At 46.1% G+C, this 20,411-nt stretch overlaps 2 protein-coding genes across 3 annotated transcripts in view; one reads left to right on the plus strand and one right to left on the minus strand.

Annotated features, from left to right (window-relative positions):
* Positions 1-20,411, plus strand: part of ADAM22 (ADAM metallopeptidase domain 22) — a 190,433-nt gene that overhangs the window by 97,556 nt on the left and 72,466 nt on the right. The gene's annotated exons all lie outside the window — the stretch shown is intronic.
* CLDN12 (claudin 12) overlaps positions 9,085-20,411 on the minus strand; it is a 16,333-nt gene continuing 5,006 nt past the window's right edge. For both annotated transcript variants that reach the window (XM_018566875.1, XM_018566876.1), the window contains exon 2: positions 9,085-10,010. In XM_018566875.1, the coding sequence (XP_018422377.1) occupies positions 9,255-9,992 (738 nt within the window). In that variant the 5' untranslated portion in view covers positions 9,993-10,010 and the 3' untranslated portion in view covers positions 9,085-9,254. The remainder of the gene's footprint in view (positions 10,011-20,411) is intronic.

A 20,411-nucleotide genomic window follows, 5' to 3' on the forward strand; every position in this document is an offset into this window, starting at 1 on the left:
GGGAGGTGACACAGGAAGTTGCTTAGTACTGTCATCATGTATATATAAGATTTATTTGCCATTTCATTTTAAAAAAGAACTCTCAAGAACATTACAAAATGTAAATGACGATCTATACCTTCATGTTTACACAAATTGGGTGCGTTACCTTCTATTGGTGTAACTTATCCAATTAGAAGAATTGATATACTGTACATTCATGTATAAACACCTTTAGATTCAAGAATTGTAAATCTCTCTACACACATGGCCATTCTCGCTCCATTACAGACTCTCGAGCTTTACTACTCCCAATGCAAAACTCCACATTGAGCAGCTCCAAGACTTCCTTAGTCCTTGCATTCCTTTCTCTTAGCTCCATCCTTGCCAGAAGCCGCATTTGTCTGCATTACTTTTGTTGAGCGCAGTTGCCACTGCCCCTTGTTTTGTGAACAAGCCTTTTGGCACTGCAGATTACGGGAAGCTGCCCACAGCACAAAGCACAATGGAGCAGCTTAGTAAACAGAACATGTACTGCTCCATATTCCAGTATGTAAAAATGAGACAGCATGGCCGGCTGACCTGCCGCCTCTAGCTGACACGCTCCCCCCCATGCCTACTAATGGTACTTGTTTGGAGAAAGCAGCTAGTGCCGGAGACAAGAGCAGAGCTGGATTTCCCACACGGCCAACCGAGGCCTGGCCAGGGATTCCTATCACCGCATAGACGAACCTGGCCTTGTGCAGCAGAGAGTAAATCCGGCCCTGGACAAGAGCAGTCAGTCAATGCTCATAACCTAATTGTCTCCTTGTGTGGTCAAACAGTGTCAGTGTGGTGGGAGCGGGTAGGGGGGTAGCTCAGCACCCACAAAAACAGGACACAGTGCTACATGTGCTTGGAGTCATTTAAAGAAAGTTTGAGACCTCTTTTTGTATATGGTAAGTATGATATGGATCTCAGTGCACACCTACCCTTTTTCCCTGAAAATAAGACCTAGTACAATTTTTTGGAATTGCTAAAATATAAGAACTACCCCAAAAATAAGACCTGGTTGTGACCATTCCCAGGGTCGGTGGTGGCATAAAGGGGGAACTTAAAGAGCCACAGGAGAGAATCAGCGGTGCCAACGAAGGCAGCGCTAGAGGAAATGAGGTGGCAGCGGAGGGAGCAGAGCCGCATAAGCCGATGTTTCCTCTATAGGGCCGTCTCCTGTCACAGGCGGAGTGATACCAAATGCACTCTGCCTGTGAGGAATCTATAGTGAAAGTGCGCTTCGCTCATTCTGGTTACCAAATTGCTCTAGGAAAGGTATGGCACCCCTGATCACCCTATTCTTAACTTTTAAATAAGCCATTTTGGATTATTTAATTTGGATTTGCATTAACTTTAGATAGTTATACATATTTTTAAAAAAGACCTACCCCGAAAATAAGACCTAGTGGGTTTATTTGAGCCCAAAAAAATATAACAGTGTCTTATTTTTGGGTAAAACACGGTATTGTACACTATCTTGTCAAACTTCAAACTAACTTTTTATGTAACTTTCATATTTCTACTTTGTAGCTCTTTCATTCGTATGTTATTACATTCATGAAGAGATTTGTAGAATAGCCACTAGAGGGAGCACTTTGTTCTCTGAGCCGCTGCCAGATGTAGAGGTTTGCACTGGGAGTAGTAAAGTTCCAAACTGAGTCTGTAACAGAGCGAGCATACGGGGCTATGTGTGTGTAGAGAGATTTCATCCCCTTTCTGTTGCATTTCCAGGAGAGAGGATGTGAAGGTAAATCTCCCCAACAGGACACATGCAGTAAAAAATAACCTAACAAGGGGCTTAACCCTTCTCTACACTATCGAAAACAAAAAAAAGAACTGTTTTGGCTAGGGATGCACCCCGATACGAGTACCAATATTTTATATTTCGGTACTCGCCGATACAGAGTACCAATACTTCCGGTAGCATGGAGCCGGCTTCCCGGCCAATCGGGAAGCCAGGCCGCGAGTCATTACCATTATAATCAATTAGTTGTTGCAGACCTACTTTAAAATGCAATTATGTTGATAATAGGGAGGGAGGGAGGAACCAATGTAAGCAGATCAAAATTCAGTTTTAAATAGGTAAAAACGTGTGAAACATAAATGGTAAAAAGGACATTTTTATACAACCTCAAATACTATGTAACTATGGACGATTTTTTAAGGGACAGTAATATACAGGGGTACAAGTACTCCTAAAAACAAGATCCTATAGGTTGGACTTGATGGACTAATGTCTTTATTCAACCTCAAATACTATGTAACTATGTAATTGTCAGAGCAGTCACCACATCCCAATGCATATACAAGGGTTGGCCATTGTTCTACACAGTGCAAGTTCACATCAGTGCAGTGTGTTGATGTGCATTGTCTTTTTGTTGACACGTCGTTTGGCACTATGGGGTCCATCGATGACAATGGCAACGCATACGAAAATACAATTGGTTATAATGAGTAAAGACACATGAGAAAGCACACGGAAAGGTGACAATACAGTTTTTTTTCTTGAAAGACAATGTTTAGAAATTCATAATTGAAGGCGACACTCACATCAGTCATTCAAAAATCTTTATTTCACCTATTCATAAAAATACATCAAAACTCCACATGACCGGCATGTAAACATCGACAATGTACCAAAATTAAGCGCACCAATAGTGAGAATATCAAAACATCACCTAGAAAAGAATATTCAGTATATCTATAGAAGGCATATTCAGTAATTGTATCTACAGGAGGCAAGTTTGTTCCTTTTTAAATCCAAGCCCATTATACACAATATGATGTGCTCTAATGTAGTGTCTGCAGTATTATATCATTACACTAGAGAAGGAATTCTCAAAGCTAACCCACAAGAATAAAGATCCTTATTAATAATAGAAAAAAAGTTCAATGACAGTCACATGGCTAAAATAAAGATCCTTAGCCTCGTGTTAAACCTTTGTGAATTGAGCCTTGTTATGTCTATATGTAATAACACCTTCCTGCCATTTAACGCATAGAAGTATCACACCGGTGGGCTGTAACGCCCGCTGTATATGCTTGAGCCGTCCTGCTATTCAGTGCTGAGAGCGCGCTCACCATAGCCAGTGCATTTCAGGGGCTCAGGACTTCTCCTTCATCATGGCTTAGAATGTCAGGAACGATTTGAAGAAAAATAGGTGGTCAGGAAAATATTGTAATTGTTAATGTTGCAGGTAGGGCTGCAGCCAACTAATCAATAATCGATGAGAATAGTTGTAAACTATGCTCATTACCGATTAGTTGGGAGGGGTAGAAAGAGAGTTAATGCAACTAATTGATTATGAATATATAATCGTTAGCTGCAGCCCTAGTTGCAGGTCAGACAACCCTAAGCCCACATTCACACCTACGTGTTCCGTGAACCTACATCAAAGCGCACATCTTTGCATAACGCTCTTGAGTTGCCATTACTTTGTAATGCCACCCGAAGCGCAGCCATGAAGACACGCTTTTTCACTCCGCATTTGCGCACATGAAAACACACAAATGCGGAACATGTGTCGCAAAATCTGCTGCATGAATTTTGCCACGTTTGGCCCTATTGAACTCAATGGGGGGACACACGGCAAATGTGGCACACCATCACGTGCGAACATGATGCACGTTCATGCCAAGCAAAGCTGTGAATGGGGACTAACAGCTACGATCCCTATGCTTAATTCCCAATATTTTTTGGCAAGTTTTTCTCTTCAAATCATTGCCGGCATTTTAAGACCTGATGAAGGTGGAGTCCTGAGCCCCAAAACGTAATGACCACATTCCTCGTCATATACAATAAATGCCTACTGGACTCGTGGCACTCTCATCCTTTGCACATTTTTCTGGAGGCAGTTTAAACTGGCTTTTGTCCGTGCAACTGGTCCTTAGAATGAGACTGATGTGTACTTCTGACAGGAATTAACCCATCTCCCATCATAGGATGCAGTCTAACTCCCAACTGCTGATTGTCTGACTGCTTGGGGCATCCTCCCTAGCTGAACTGAAGCTGAACTCCTAAAGCACCATGGATCCCAGTCTCAGAAAGAACCTACCTCTTGGGAGCAAAATAGGTGGGCTGGCATCACTGAACTCTAAATGCTAGTTCAGTTTTCATGCCGGTCAAAGAACTTCAGCACCATGAGGCACTGCCCTGGATCAAGTATGCAGACCAGGCGTTCCAATTTCAGGAAATTCCCAGAGGCGAAGGCAGGTAGGAAACAAATATTTTCTGGAGGTCAACAATTGTAGTGTACATCGAGTGTTTTAATGCACCTCCACCTTCACAGCCGGCGCGTACAGCTCCGTGCTGCGTGCACGGCCGTATCGGGCAGCTCCCGGGAAGGACAGGTGCTGCGTGTGATTAGTACGCAGCCCCTGTCCTTCTCTATGGGGGTACGCCGCCCTACGATCACCCCAAGTGCAGGTCCGTGCGGGTGTCCCGGCTCGGATGCAGACAGGATCCATCCGAGTACGGACACCCGCACCCGTACTGACGTGCAGGGCGGGTGAGCGTAGGGCAGTGTACCCCCATAGAGAAGGACAGGGGCTGCGTAGTTATCACGCTCAGCACCTGTCCTTCCCGGGAGCTGCCCTATACGGCCGTGCACGGAGCTGTATGTTCCGGTCTTTTCTAGTGTGAATGAGGCCTAAAGGTTATAATTTGTCATAATGTGCAGGTGTGAACAGCCCAACTTCTGGATATGTTACTAATAGACCGCCCATTAGTTCGAGGATGTGCACCCCTCAATGACTTGTGTCACAGAGCAAAAAAAGGAAACATTTCTAATAGTAAATTGTAATAGTGCCGTTTGGCTTTCTCCTTTATATCACAGGTTTGTTTTTTTACGGTGTCAGATTTTGTGCTCATGTACAAGGACAGTGTTTACCTTAGGGGTCCATTTGTAAAAAAAATTCTCAGAAGATTCAGACATCTTTCTTTTTCCAGGATTCATACATTTTTTTTTTTTCCAATGGAATCCAATTAGAAAATTATGTGAATCTTGGGTGAAAACATGTAAAAAAGGACCCTCTTAGTGTCCATCATTTTGCCAGAACCGGCTCACTAGGAATAATTACAAGCAATTTAGTGCGTCTTTAACCCCTTTACTCCGACTCCTTTTTGCCCCTTTAGGATCTTCACGTCCGAGGCGTTTTCTGGGCTTCCCAATCATGCGATTGGCTGTCACAGTGATCACGCATCCGGGAGAATGTCCTATCAGCTTCTGATTGTAAACTGTGACTGGGAGCTGTAGCCGTGCATGCTCGGTCACAGTGCAGGAAGCACGGTCCCAGCACAAACCAGCGACGCCAGCCATAGGCATATTTGTGGTGGCGCAATATAAAGCCCAGCGTTGCGCTGCCACATATATGCTTGCGCCCGCGTTAAGGAGTTAACTACATATACAATTTTACATTTGTTTTCCATGTCATTTTCAATTTGCTAAACCTTCAGAAGAAGCTTCACAAGAACTTGCCAGCGTCAGGGTGCCTAGAATGTGCAACAAAATCAGACTCCTACTTGCATGTGTCGCTCCCTCGTTGGCTTGAAGAACAAGGTGCCGCACCGTCACTGACAAAACCGCTGCAGATTATAAGTCACCAGTGAGGGAGCAGTGCCTGGCTCATACAGCCAGCGAAGGAGGGACACATGTAAGAAGGTGAGTGCCCCACTGCCCTGCATTGCAATTCCGCTGCTGGCGAGTTTTTACCAGTAACAGGATAACCAGTGTGACATGGGCCTAATTAAGTACTTAGACATGCCCCCTGATCAGAATATGTACACCTTGAGTCAATCATAACTCAGCTAGTTCTCATGAATCAGCTGCTGCATCCACACTGTCCAGTAGGGGGAGAGCAGAGGAATGACATAAATCAGCTGCTGCATCCACACTGTCCAGTAGGGGGAGAGCAGCGGAATGACATAAATCAGCTGCTGCATCCACACTGTCCAGTAGGGGGAGAGCAGAGGAATGACATAAATCAGCTGCTGCATCCACACTGTCCAGTAGGAGGAGAGCAGGGGCATGACATCATAAAACAGCTGCTGTATCCACACTGTCCAGTAGGGGGAGAGCAGCGGAATAACATCATGAATCAGCAAACTGGGAGGAGATGCTTTACTTTTTAACCATGGTAACCCACAAGATGGAGCGAATAGCACAGCCATAATTGTCAGAGGATGGACGAAGGGTTTTAAAACTGTGCACATGGCAGATGTTAGCATTTAGAAGAGTAAAAGGTAACTCACATAAGTATGGGAGATAAGTGAAATCCTGAGATTTTTTTTTCCAGGCATTCTTTAAATCACAAAAGGATCAACAGATTCTGTATCCTGATGATTGACAAACAAGGATGAATGTTGTTCTAACATACTTTCAGTCCCTGATTTTGTGCTGCATTCTAGAAATGGCTTGTTAGGGATTAATATTTAGGTCACAGTCTTACGTTTTAAGAATATCTAGATTTCAAACAACACAGACGCCACATAGTATATGTTTGTTATATTTGTCATAAAAGACACATATATAAGTTCCCCACACCAGTTAGGGCCTAGTCATGGTTGATATGCACTAGAATCAGCCTCTGCCAACTTTTTTGAGGAGAGGAGCCCTTGAAAAAAAATTCAGGTCATAGGGAAGCCTTGCTAAAAGCAATTCATCAGGGGTTAATGGGTAGATGCCCTTTATCATTGGTGGCCAAAACGCCAGGATTACAGACAGATAAAAAGATCAATAGCATCATCCCGCTGGCTCTGCCAAGTGGTATTGGCCCTTAAAGGAGAACTATGAGGTGAGTGATTTCCACTCATTCTCATAGTTAGAGCCGACCTGTGACAAAGAAGCTGCCACACGTCGACTCTATTGATCAGGAAGCGAGCAGAAAAATGCAGCGATGCGCATACTTCCCGATAGTCTCCCTGCAGTGAGCGGTGACTGTCAGTCACGACTCCCCACAGGAATTCCCCTCTCCGATCCTCCAGCACCGAGTAAAGGAACGAACGGGGAGGGGGCGGGCACAGCTGGCTCTGCCTCTAGATAGGCAGAGCCCGCTGTCAATCAGCCAGAGGGGTGGATCTAGACAGCATTGTCAGGATCCGTCCCGGCTGCGGCGCTCTCAGTATATCGCGGGCAATAGCCTCCTATATACTGAGCTTTGGGTCACGGGAGGAGGTTAGTATATGTCCTACCGTGACCCTAAAGAGAACTATGGGGAAACACACTTACCCCATAGTTCTCTTTTAAACTACGCAGGCTTCAAATGGGAGGTCACAGCTAAAGGAACCCCGAGCAAAATCTGGAGGAACCCTTGGGATCTAAAGAACACTGGTTGAGTGGCTGCTCTAGATCTCATTCAACAATGCACAAAGCAATATGCAGAGTTCCGTAACCCTTGGTAACCAGATTTTTTGCATTTACTCAGCTGGTTATAGTCAAATCAAATGTAATTGGTTGCTATGGGTTACTGTACTGTGCACCCCTATTAAGTAATGCTATTTGAGCTGTAGGCCTGCTAGAACACGTCTTTAGCATTGTCTGTAATGTTCCTAACCTTATCCTTCGCTGAAGGGTCGTGATTTTGCTAGTTCCATTTATTACATGGTATTAAAGAGATTGTCAAGATTGTTTTGATCCAAAGATTGGCTAAAAACAAAGTAGACGATCAATCTGTCCGCATGTAACTGGATTTTGGAACGGCCAAATTGCTGCAGTTAATTTTTGAAAGCCTTTCATCAAAACAATCATTACAGCGAACAATCATTCATATGTATGACCAGCAGTAAGGTTTGAAAACTGCTGCAGATTGGAGGTTACCGACGCCCCGGGCTTGATTATTTCTGGCATGAGCAGCTCTGGACACTTTTTTCCAATGGCAGTATATTCCCACCAATGTCCAAAGGGTACAGAACTCCTTAAATAAGGTTGTAATGAGGTATTAAAAGTTTGTCTATAACCAGATTTTTTTTTTTTACATCGTAGGGAATGGGTAAAACTCCCTTCTGGGATTCTTTTGGTGCTGGTTGTGTCCCATTGGGGAGATTTCCCTTTATATCCTTTCTTGGAGACACAACAGGAAAGCAAGAGGAAATATTTCCAAACGGAGCAGAAATCCTGTCTTAGCTTCCCCCAGTACTGTGAAATTTGGGATCGCCACCATCACCATTAGTTCTCCGGAGAGATAATGAGGATCAATCTCACCAGTAGGTGTACACAGCAATGCTAACCAGACAGAGTTTCTCCGCTCTATCCATAACAAAATAAAAAGTTGGGGCTTTAGGTAACACTTTAACACAGAAGTAAAAACAATAAAAAAGGTTTTTTTTCAAAAACATCTAAAAAGCAAAACACAAATAACCAATACAAAAGTACAGTGCAAAAAATAGGTACTAATCACCGTTACAGATATTAGATAAAAAGTACAAATTTAACACATTAAAGCCCATCTCCGGGCAGACCAAAAAGTACCCATGCAGTGAAGCTACCCCTAAACTGCAAGGATTAAGTGCTAATTTTGTTCTAGGGGCTGGAGTAAAGCAGATTTACTCACCTGAACCCTGACAACCCCGCCCCCTCAGGCACATTCCTCTTCTTCCCTTCTACTCCAGCTAATGGAATGTCCCTCAGCGTCCTCATGACCAATGCAGGTCAATGGAACCTGCATTAGACATGTTGTCGACCGCCGGAGCCCAGGGGAGAAGAGGCAGCAGGGACCGGTCTACCAGTCCTGGGGGAGCCAGCTGGAGCTTGGGCCAGTAAATCTAATTTACTCCAGCCCCAGAGAAGAACAAGCACTTAACCCTTGCAGTGCAGGGGGCGGCTCCACGGCAAGGGTACTTTTTTTTTGCTTGCCCGGAGATGGGCTTTCAAAAAAAGAAAATCAGTATTTCATCTTTAGGTTAGTACTAGGATGCTTCATCCTCTGGGTTCCTTTTCTGTCTTGGGAACACCAGTGGTGGGGCAGTCCCTCTATCATTTGATTTATTGTAACTTACAAAAAAAATATCCAACAGAGAACCTGAGACCTCCTCAGCATGGCATTAGCATTGGGGCAGTCCAGGGAACTTGAGGGCTCATGCCTCACTACAAGAGATCCCAAGAGATGAGAAGCTTGTGGACGATTCAACTCAACAACATTAACGAAAACCCATATTATTGTTTCGGGTTGAGTGACCCTTTAAATGACCACCGTACAACTACTTAGATGGGAGATGAAAGTTCAGTGTTAAAAATAGCACATCCAATTTATGTAGTGTGCGTAACCACGGGAATGTCTATCTCTATGGCCGACATACGGGACCGCGAGGAGTACGACGGCGGAATGTAGCTGTGCATGCTGGGTGCGTGAGAATACAGCGGCTGCCAAAATGGCGATGGCAAGGACTTGCAGGCACAATACCACAAAAACAGTAACAGGGCAGTGACGAACATCCCGCCAGAGCTGCCGATGGCGACAAACACTGCAATGTCATAGGTGAACAGAGGACTATATTTTCTGTTCAACACGTTGGTGTAAAATATGGACCAGATGGATGGGGTCAGGCTAATGATGCCAGCTAGGATGTACAGCAAGCCTGCCACAAGATGGCAACCAGCACTGTTGACGAGACACTTGGCAATTTTTAAGTTCGGCACGTTGGAGCTGAAGGTGGTGTTGCATATTCCGGTTAGGCACAGGATGAGGGCGGAGCTGGCTGTCAGGATGCTAAAGGGAAGGGCGAACTGTAGAACACGGATGTCCAGCTGGTCCACGCTAGCGTACCACTCCGTGTCGTACATCAGGCATTCCCTGCTCCACTCCTGCCGTGTGCACTTCACCCACAGTCCGATGCTGACCGTCAAGTTCTTCTCATTGCGGTTATAGGTGTACAGTCTCATCTGCCGCCACTGGGGTAGCAGGGTGGCAACGAACAGGCCCGAGATGGAGGCCGTGCCACAGACGAAGGCCAGCAGGGTCACGGCATGCACTTCCTGGCAGCCCATTTTGCTCTATCGTGGTACCTGGCAGAAAATACAATACAAGTTCAGACTGAGAGCATAAGTAATTATAAACATGCACTTCTATGGGTCAGTCCTGGGAAGCAGCTCTAATGTCCATGACGTTCCAAACAGGGCCGGATTTCCCACGAGGCCACCGAGGCCTGGCCTCAGGGCAGCAGAGGGAAAAAAAACGCCGCCCCCGCGATCTGGTTGCCATTCTCCATTGGGTGGGGGGCGAGGGGGGGTTGGATTGAGGAACCTGGCTTTGGGGAAGTCGAGAAACTAAATCCGGCTCTAGTTCCAACACAAATCTATCTGGGCTTAATACACAAATGCAGCCAGGGCTGAAAAAGATTTTTGCCCCAGGTAAACCTTACACAGGAGGGCCTTCTGCTCCAGGGGTATGTAAGAAGCTGAGGTGGGGGTTGGGGAGGGATAGAATAGAGAGGTTTATGTTAAAAGTACCATTGTCCTTTAGGCTCCAGTCACACCTGCGCATTTCAAATTCAGCACATTTATACGCACGGTTGCACAAAAATGCGCAATAGATAACAGACGTGCATTTTTACGTGCGTTTGCGGCTACAACCCCAGTCTTTTGCAGGACAGAATGCACCGATACCTCCTAGAAAATTGTGTATGTACTTTTTCCCCCGTGTTCTTATGCGCACGTACGAACACGCAGGTGTGAACAAGCCCCATAAGAATGTATCGCTTTTTATGGCCTCATTCACACGAGAAAAGGGCGGCGCGTACAGATCCATGCTGCGTGCACGGCCGTATCGGGCAGCTCCCGGGAAGGACAGGTGCTGCGTGTGATTAGTACGCAACCCCTGTCCTTTATGGGAATGCGCGGCCGTACGCCACCCTACGCTCACCCGCCCTGCACGTCTGTGCAGGTGTCCATACTCGTACGCCGACAGGATGGATCCTGTCGGCGTCCGAGCCGGGCACCCGTAGGGACCTGCACTTGAGGCGAGCGTAGGGCGGCGTAGTCCCATAGGGAAGGCCGGGGCTGCGTACTAATCACACGCAGCACCTGTCCTTCCCGGGAGCTGCCCGATACGGTCGTGCACGCAGCATGGAGCTGTACGTGCCGGCCTTTTCTCGTGTGAATGAGGCCTACGTGTTGCGTGCATACGCAGGGGAAAACGCTCTGTGAATGGAGCCTGAAGGTAGGCAACTTTACTTGTGTTGGGTCAGTGACTCAAAGTATTAAAACACTACTTTGCTGTCCTAAGGTGACAACTTTCACTCACTGCTTTCTAAGGAAGGGCAACATTGTCGCCCTAGGACAGGACTACAGAAGACTGCTCTATAATACAGAGGGGAGATGTTCTGTAGAGAGACAACTGCTTCTACAGAAAGAGCAAGGGTTCTCCTCTGCAGCACGCCGTCAGGGAACAAGTTTATCTACTCAAAATGTAGCTGCTTCTAAAGCAAAACTAAGACTTTACACACCTTTTGTTTTGATGCAGTCGTAATAAAAAACTTGACAGGGGTTCTAATCCTTCCTGGCTCTAAAAAGAAAAAGTTGTGGCTACACAAACACTTTAACAGAATGACGAATCTCTCCGTAGGTAAAACACACTTCTATAATTATCCAAACTGTGCATTTTGTTGTCGGGCTGGAGATCTTTTCATATCACCAGCAGATAGTCTAGCACTACATTCTGTGCCAGACTCACAAACTGCAGCTGTCAATGTATTGGGAAACCCTGAGCTGCGGGTGTGATCGTGTAGTCACACCTTGTTCTCACCCACACATTTCCTCTCATGTGGGGTTTAATATTGGATTTTTATGGTGTGTTTAAAAAAGGACACTAAGGCCAAAGTGAAATATATATCATAGTTTTGGACAGTAAACTTAAGGAATACCATTTGTTAAATAAAAAGTATACTGCAGTATATGCTCTGTTATCTGGTATTCAACTAACCAGAAACAAAATAATCCCCTGTGTACTCACTGTTCTGCGGCATGTATTATCCTGGAAATGATTGTGTGTCTATTTGTCCTAATTTGCTTTTGATTACAGCATTTCAATATTCATATGAAGTCAATACAGAGTTTATGATATGCTTTAGTACGGGGTATGGCATTAGTTGGACCTATTTTTATTAGTAACTCTCAAGCAACCAGAAACTATATTTATCCAGAATCTACCAATCCCCATGGATGCCGGATAAATGGGAGTTTACTGTACAATGTTTCTACAGCTTTGAGAATAACATATTAGATTCCATTCATACCCACCCTTTTCCTTCTCTAAGAGAAACCACCAGCTGCAGCAGGTATGCATGTAAAGCCCCTGCATTGTTGGTGATGCAGAAATTGGGGTTCATGAGGAGGGCGAAAGGTACAGTAATTGAAGTCAAGGTTTTAGAATTGGAGCTGATCTGAGGTCTGAAGGTGGAGGTATTGGGGCAGATCTGAGGATTGAAGGTGGAGGTATTGGGGCAGATCTAGGGACTGAAGGTGGAGGTATTGGGGCAGATCTGAGGTCTGAAGGTGGAGGTATTGGGGCAGATCTGAGGATTGAAGGTGGAGGTATTGGGGCAGATCTAGGGACTGAAGGTGGAGGTATTGGGGCAGATCTGAGGTCTGAAGGTGGAGGTATTGGGGCAGATCTGAGGATTGAAGGTGGAGGTATTGGGGCAGATCTAGGGACTGAAGGTGGAGGTATTGGGGCAGATCTGAGGTCTGAAGGTGGAGGTATTGGGGCAGATCTGAGGATTGAAGGTGGAGGTATTGGGGCAGATCTAGGGACTGAAGGTGGAGGTATTGGGGCAGATCTGAGGTCTGAAGGTGGAGGTATTGGGGCAGATCTGAGGATTGAAGGTGGAGGTATTGGGGCAGATCTAGGGACTGAAGGTGGAGGTATTGGGGCAGATCTGAGGTCTGAAGGTGGAGGTATTGGGGCAGATCTGAGGATTGAAGGTGGAGGTATTGGGGCAGATCTAGGGACTGAAGGTGGAGGTATTGGGGCAGATCTGAGGTCTGAAGGTGGAGGTATTGGGGCAGATCTGAGGATTGAAGGTGGAGGTATTGGGGCAGATCTAGGGACTGAAGGTGGAGGTATTGGGGCAGATCTGAGGTCTGAAGGTGGAGGTATTGGGGCAGATCTGAGGATTGAAGGTGGAGGTATTGGGGCAGATCTAGGGACTGAAGGTGGAGGTATTGGGGCAGATCTGAGGTCTGAAGGTGGAGGTATTGGGGCAGATCTGAGGATTGAAGGTGGAGGTATTGGGGCAGATCTAGGGACTGAAGGTGGAGGTATTGGGGCAGATCTGAGGTCTGAAGGTGGAGGTATTGGGGCAGATCTGAGGATTGAAGGTGGAGGTATTGGGGCAGATCTAGGGACTGAAGGTGGAGGTATTGGGGCAGATCTGAGGTCTGAAGGTGGAGGTATTGGGGCAGATCTGAGGATTGAAGGTGGAGGTATTGGGGCAGATCTAGGGACTGAAGGTGGAGGTATTGGGGCAGATCTGAGGTCTGAAGGTGGAGGTATTGGGGCAGATCTGAGGATTGAAGGTGGAGGTATTGGGGCAGATCTAGGGACTGAAGGTGGAGGTATTGGGGCAGATCTGAGGTCTGAAGGTGGAGGTATTGGGGCAGATCTGAGGATTGAAGGTGGAGGTATTGGGGCAGATCTAGGGACTGAAGGTGGAGGTATTGGGGCAGATCTGAGGTCTGAAGGTGGAGGTATTGGGGCAGATCTGAGGATTGAAGGTGGAGGTATTGGGGCAGATCTAGGGACTGAAGGTGGAGGTATTGGGGCAGATCTGAGGTCTGAAGGTGGAGGTATTGGGGCAGATCTGAGGATTGAAGGTGGAGGTATTGGGGCAGATCTAGGGACTGAAGGTGGAGGTATTGGGGCAGATCTGAGGTCTGAAGGTGGAGGTATTGGGGCAGATCTGAGGATTGAAGGTGGAGGTATTGGGGCAGATCTAGGGACTGAAGGTGGAGGTATTGGGGCAGATCTGAGGTCTGAAGGTGGAGGTATTGGGGCAGATCTGAGGATTGAAGGTGGAGGTATTGGGGCAGATCTAGGGACTGAAGGTGGAGGTATTGGGGCAGATCTGAGGACTGAAGGTGGAGGTATTGGGGCAGATCTGAGGTCTGAAGGTGGAGGTATTGGGGCTGATCTGAGGTCTGAAGGTGGAGGTGTTGGGGCTGATCTGAGGTCTGAAGGTGGAGGTATTGGGGCTGATCTGAGTTCTGTCTCAGTTGTCTATTGCTTGTAAACTGACACAATGTGGAAGAGATGGCTCACACATATGTTATGATACTGGTGGGTGGTTTTCTCCAGTAATGCTCTAAAACCCCATAAACCACATTTCTCTTTCACCTTAACACAGTGGAAGATTTTAGCACAGTTTTTGTCTTGGTTTTTATGAAAGTGAAAAGCAGCAACAAAGAATACCAGGGCGGTGATTGGCCACACAGAACCCCAATAACTAACTATAAAACTAGAGCCTCTTCTCACCAGGACAAATAAAGAGGGTGAACTCCCCCCCGTATGAGAACCAGACGGCTCTAAAAACCGGACGATGGCTGTAAACCTCGCAGTACCCTCCTCATCCAAAGCTAAAACTCTGCCTGGAGTCTGGCTTTAATATCTGCGGTTTGCGAGGTTCCAGAAATCATGTCTGGCTGCTTTGCTCCTTCCCCCTCATCATTTTCTCATTGTGACGAGTGAATAGAGCTGTGATCGGTACAGTGTACCCGTCGGATCAGCGGGGAGACCTAGCGTACTGCAAGGTGAAAACATTCACGAATTACATGGCACTTACATCCAGCAGGAACACTGTGTGGGTGGCTTGTGCCGCTATTGTGCTATTTTCAAGCCTTGACAATACAGTCCTCCACAATTTACATTTCTAACGGAAACACTGAAGGCAAATAGACCTTTTAGAATGCATTATTTTTAAACTGATTTATATTCTAGGTCTCGTCAACATTTTTAAACATAATTTCCTTTAAAGGAAACCTGTCCATAGATAAAAGCAAACCCATCCATAGATAAAAGCAAACCCATCCATAGATAAAAGCAAACCCATCCATAGATGAAAGCAAACCCATCCATAGATGAAAGCAAACCCATCCATAGATGAAAGCAAACCCATCCATAGATGAAAGCAAACCCATCCATAGATGAAAGCAAACCCATCCATAGATGAAAGCAAACCCGTCCATAGAGAACACTGAGCCATACCTGAGTCCACCTAGAGGACACTGAGCCATGTCTGAGTCCACCTAGAGAACACTGAGATAAAAAGGAAACCCGTCCATAGATCACTGAGATCAAAGGAAACCCGTCCATAGATCACAGAGATCAAAGCAAACCCGTCCATAGATGAAAGCAAACCCGTCCATAGAGAACACTGAGCCATACCTGAGTCCACCTAGAGGACACTGAGCCATGTCTGAGTCCACCTAGAGAACACTGAGATAAAAAGGAAACCCGTCCATAGATCACAGAGATCAAAGCAAACCCGTCCATAGATGAAAGCAAACCCGTCCATAGAGAACACTGAGCCATACCTGAGTCCACCTAGAGGACACTGAGCCATGTCTGAGTCCACCTAGAGAACACTGAGATAAAAAGGAAACCCGTCCATAGATCACAGAGATCAAAGCAAACCCGTCCATAGATGAAAGCAAACCCGTCCATAGAGAACACTGAGCCATACCTGAGTCCACCTAGAGGACACTGAGCCATGTCTGAGTCCACCTAGAGAACACTGAGATAAAAAGGAAACCCGTCCATAGATCACAGAGATCAAAGCAAACCCGTCCATAGATGAAAGCAAACCCGTCCATAGAGAACACTGAGCCATACCTGAGTCCACCTAGAGGACACTGAGCCATGTCTGAGTCCACCTAGAGAACACTGAGATAAAAAGGAAACCCGTCCATAGATCACAGAGATCAAAGCAAACCCGTCCATAGATGAAAGCAAACCCGTCCATAGAGAACACTGAGCCATACCTGAGTCCACCTAGAGGACACTGAGCCATGTCTGAGTCCACCTAGAGAACACTGAGATAAAAAGGAAACCCGTCCATAGATCACAGAGATCAAAGCAAACCCGTCCATAGATGAAAGCAAACCCGTCCATAGAGAACACTGAGCCATACCTGAGTCCACCTAGAGGACACTGAGCCATGTCTGAGTCCACCTAGAGAACACTGAGATAAAAAGGAAACCCGTCCATAGATCACAGAGATCAAAGCAAACCCGTCCATAGATGAAAGCAAACCCGTCCATAGAGAACACTGAGCCATACCTGAGTCCACCTAGAGGACACTGAGCCATGTCTGAGTCCACCTAGAGAACACTGAGATAAAAAGGAAACCCGTCCATAGATCACAGAGATCAAAGCAAACCCGTCCATAGATGAAAGCAAACCCGTCCATAGAGAACACTGAGCCATACCTGAGTCCACCTAGAGGACACTGAGCCATGTCTGAGTCCACCTAGAGAACACTGAGATAAAAAGGAAACCCGTCCATAGATCACAGAGATCAAAGCAAACCCGTCCATAGATGAAAGCAAACCCGTCCATAGAGAACACTGAGCCATACCTGAGTCCACCTAGAGGACACTGAGCCATGTCTGAGTCCACCTAGAGAACACTGAGATAAAAAGGAAACCCGTCCATAGATCACAGAGATCAAAGCAAACCCGTCCATAGATGAAAGCAAACCCGTCCATAGAGAACACTGAGCCATACCTGAGTCCACCTAGAGGACACTGAGCCATGTCTGAGTCCACCTAGAGAACACTGAGATAAAAAGGAAACCCGTCCATAGATCACAGAGATCAAAGCAAACCCGTCCATAGATGAAAGCAAACCCGTCCATAGAGAACACTGAGCCATACCTGAGTCCACCTAGAGGACACTGAGCCATGTCTGAGTCCACCTAGAGAACACTGAGATAAAAAGGAAACCCGTCCATAGATCACAGAGATCAAAGCAAACCCGTCCATAGATGAAAGCAAACCCGTCCATAGAGAACACTGAGCCATACCTGAGTCCACCTAGAGGACACTGAGCCATGTCTGAGTCCACCTAGAGAACACTGAGATAAAAAGGAAACCCGTCCATAGATCACAGAGATCAAAGCAAACCCGTCCATAGATGAAAGCAAACCCGTCCATAGAGAACACTGAGCCATACCTGAGTCCACCTAGAGGACACTGAGCCATGTCTGAGTCCACCTAGAGAACACTGAGATAAAAAGGAAACCCGTCCATAGATCACAGAGATCAAAGCAAACCCGTCCATAGATGAAAGCAAACCCGTCCATAGAGAACACTGAGCCATACCTGAGTCCACCTAGAGGACACTGAGCCATGTCTGAGTCCACCTAGAGAACACTGAGATAAAAAGGAAACCCGTCCATAGATCACAGAGATCAAAGCAAACCCGTCCATAGATGAAAGCAAACCCGTCCATAGAGAACACTGAGCCATACCTGAGTCCACCTAGAGGACACTGAGCCATGTCTGAGTCCACCTAGAGAACACTGAGATAAAAAGGAAACCCGTCCATAGATCACAGAGATCAAAGCAAACCCGTCCATAGATGAAAGCAAACCCGTCCATAGAGAACACTGAGCCATACCTGAGTCCACCTAGAGGACACTGAGCCATGTCTGAGTCCACCTAGAGAACACTGAGATAAAAAGGAAACCCGTCCATAGATCACAGAGATCAAAGCAAACCCGTCCATAGATGAAAGCAAACCCGTCCATAGAGAACACTGAGCCATACCTGAGTCCACCTAGAGGACACTGAGCCATGTCTGAGTCCACCTAGAGAACACTGAGATAAAAAGGAAACCCGTCCATAGATCACAGAGATCAAAGCAAACCCGTCCATAGATGAAAGCAAACCCGTCCATAGAGAACACTGAGCCATACCTGAGTCCACCTAGAGGACACTGAGCCATGTCTGAGTCCACCTAGAGAACACTGAGATAAAAAGGAAACCCGTCCATAGATCACAGAGATCAAAGCAAACCCGTCCATAGATGAAAGCAAACCCGTCCATAGAGAACACTGAGCCATACCTGAGTCCACCTAGAGGACACTGAGCCATGTCTGAGTCCACCTAGAGAACACTGAGATAAAAAGGAAACCCGTCCATAGATCAAAGCAAACCCGTCCATAGATAAAAAAGCAAACCTGTCCATAGATAAAAAGCAAACCCGTCCATAGATCAAAGGAAGCCTGGCATGAAGAAACGTGTTGGCTATCAATGATGTCTTCTGTAAATGCAACTTGCCCGGCTGTCAAGCTGACCTGCAAGACTTCAATTGAGTCACTGACCTACATCAAGCATGCTGATCAGGAGTTGTGACTTCAGAGACAGCCAGGCAGCTTGCGTTCTTAGGTGGTCAGAATAGTAATGACTCCTACAGGTTTGCATAAAAGTGCATCTCAAACCAAAACATTTTTATAGTGGAACCCCGTTGGGTGTTTATTGTAGCGCACCCAGTGAAGGTTTATAGTCCAGATTCAATTTTATTCAGAGTCTTATATCACAAATGTCAGCATATTTCTGGTGTTCAATGCGACCCCCTTCATCAGGGCTTGAAACTGTTAAAAGTATTGAGCTGATAAAATTGGAAGGTGTCCGAGCGCCAACTTTACAAAAACATTTTTTTCGAGGGGGTTATTTATTTTAATATTTTTTATCACTTAATATTATTGCATTCTCAAGCCCCCAGTGTGATAGCAAATGCTTAACTAACAGGTCCTCTTTACAGAGACATCAGGGATCTCTTGATGAAATCTCCCCAACATGGACAGGAATTAGCAATAGAAACCTGACAAAGGTTAGAACTCTTCCCCACCCTAACTGGACCCAGAGTACATTGTGACTGGACCTGGGCTTTAAAGCAGAACTCCTGGGAAAATCATTATTGACCCTTGCAGTGGGGCTACCGTTCCCCCCCAAAGGGTTAAGTGCTCGTTTTGGTCTAGGGAGGAAAATACTCACCCGATCCTTGGAGCCGGCCAGCTATGACAGTGCTCCCTCCAGCCTGTCTCCTCCTAAGCTGCAGCAGTCCCTCGGTGTCCTCACGTCTAATAGGATGTGATTACGGAAGGACCTTAGACCGCTGCAGCAGAGGGGGAGAGAGGCTGCAGTGACCGGTCTAAGAGCCAGTCTGCTCCAAGGAGCAGGTGAGTATAACGTTCTTATTTTTCTCCCTAGACTAAATGAGCACTTAATAATAATTTTCCCCAGAATTCTTTTTTACATAAAAACCTCACTTAGCTTCCAAGTGAATACAAGTACAACGACTTCATGGGAACCTTCTGTACAGAGCGAGGGAGGGAGGGTGAATGTGCACTTCGAAGGCAGTTTCCCAATCTATTCATCATCATGTGTTAATTAGAATTTTACATGGTACAGTTTAATGAGTGCTCGGCTCTATCTGGCAGCAGGACAGTCAATCAGCAGCATATGTTGGCAGTAATATGACTATGAGTCAAAGATGAATACATCACGTCAGTGTTACTGCCACATGCTGCATCCTGAACTGAAAGAATTCATAAGAGTGTTCAAGGCACGGTGACATCTTCCCCAGAAATCTCTAGAAAAGACAATTGACAAATGCTCCGATACTTACCCCCGATACCGGAACTGCCGGTCAGAGGGAGATTCCCTCTTCCCAGCCAATCAGAGACATATTACATGCCGCCCGGCTCCATGCTAACGGCAGTACCAGTCTCATTACTCAGTATTAGACATGTGCACAACAACAACAAAAAAATTGTTTTCGGACGAAACAAATTAAAGTGAAAAACGTATTCATCCGTTTCGTCAAAGGAAACAAATTCTCATGTTTCTGATTCAGAGGCAACGAGCCTCCGCATCCGAAACTGCACACAAACGGCAAAACGAAGGGGGGGGGCATTTCGGCCGCCGGCACGTTCTGCTCATGCGTGCCGCCATCTTCGAGTGTATCTTGGCATACACCAAGATGGCGGCGCCCGCATGTTATTCCAAGATATACTCCAAAACAGCGGCGCACATGCGCAGAACGCATCTGCGGCAGGTATGGCCACCGCTGGTTCAGCATGTGACATCACCGTCATATGACATCATACGCGCTGCCTCCAAGATGGCTGCAGGCATGCACAGCCACCGTGTGTTCTGAAAACAAATTTGTGTATGCCAGAATATTATTTTCGGGTATTAACGCGCATAATAAATTTGTTATTTCGGATTCGGACGAACCCCCGAATAAACTGATTTTCGTTGATGTGCAGGTTCGTCCAAATCCAAATGCACATGTCTACTCTGTATCGGCGCGTACGGAAAGATAAATATCGCTACTTGTACTTTATACCAGAAAAACCGGTATCGGGGCATCCCTAAAAAAAAAAAAAAACACAAATTTGTTTT

This window comes from Nanorana parkeri, unplaced genomic scaffold, assembly GCF_000935625.1.
Source record: "Nanorana parkeri isolate BGI_ZX_2015 unplaced genomic scaffold, ASM93562v1 scaffold984, whole genome shotgun sequence".
Classification (NCBI taxonomy): domain Eukaryota; kingdom Metazoa; phylum Chordata; class Amphibia; order Anura; family Dicroglossidae; genus Nanorana; species Nanorana parkeri.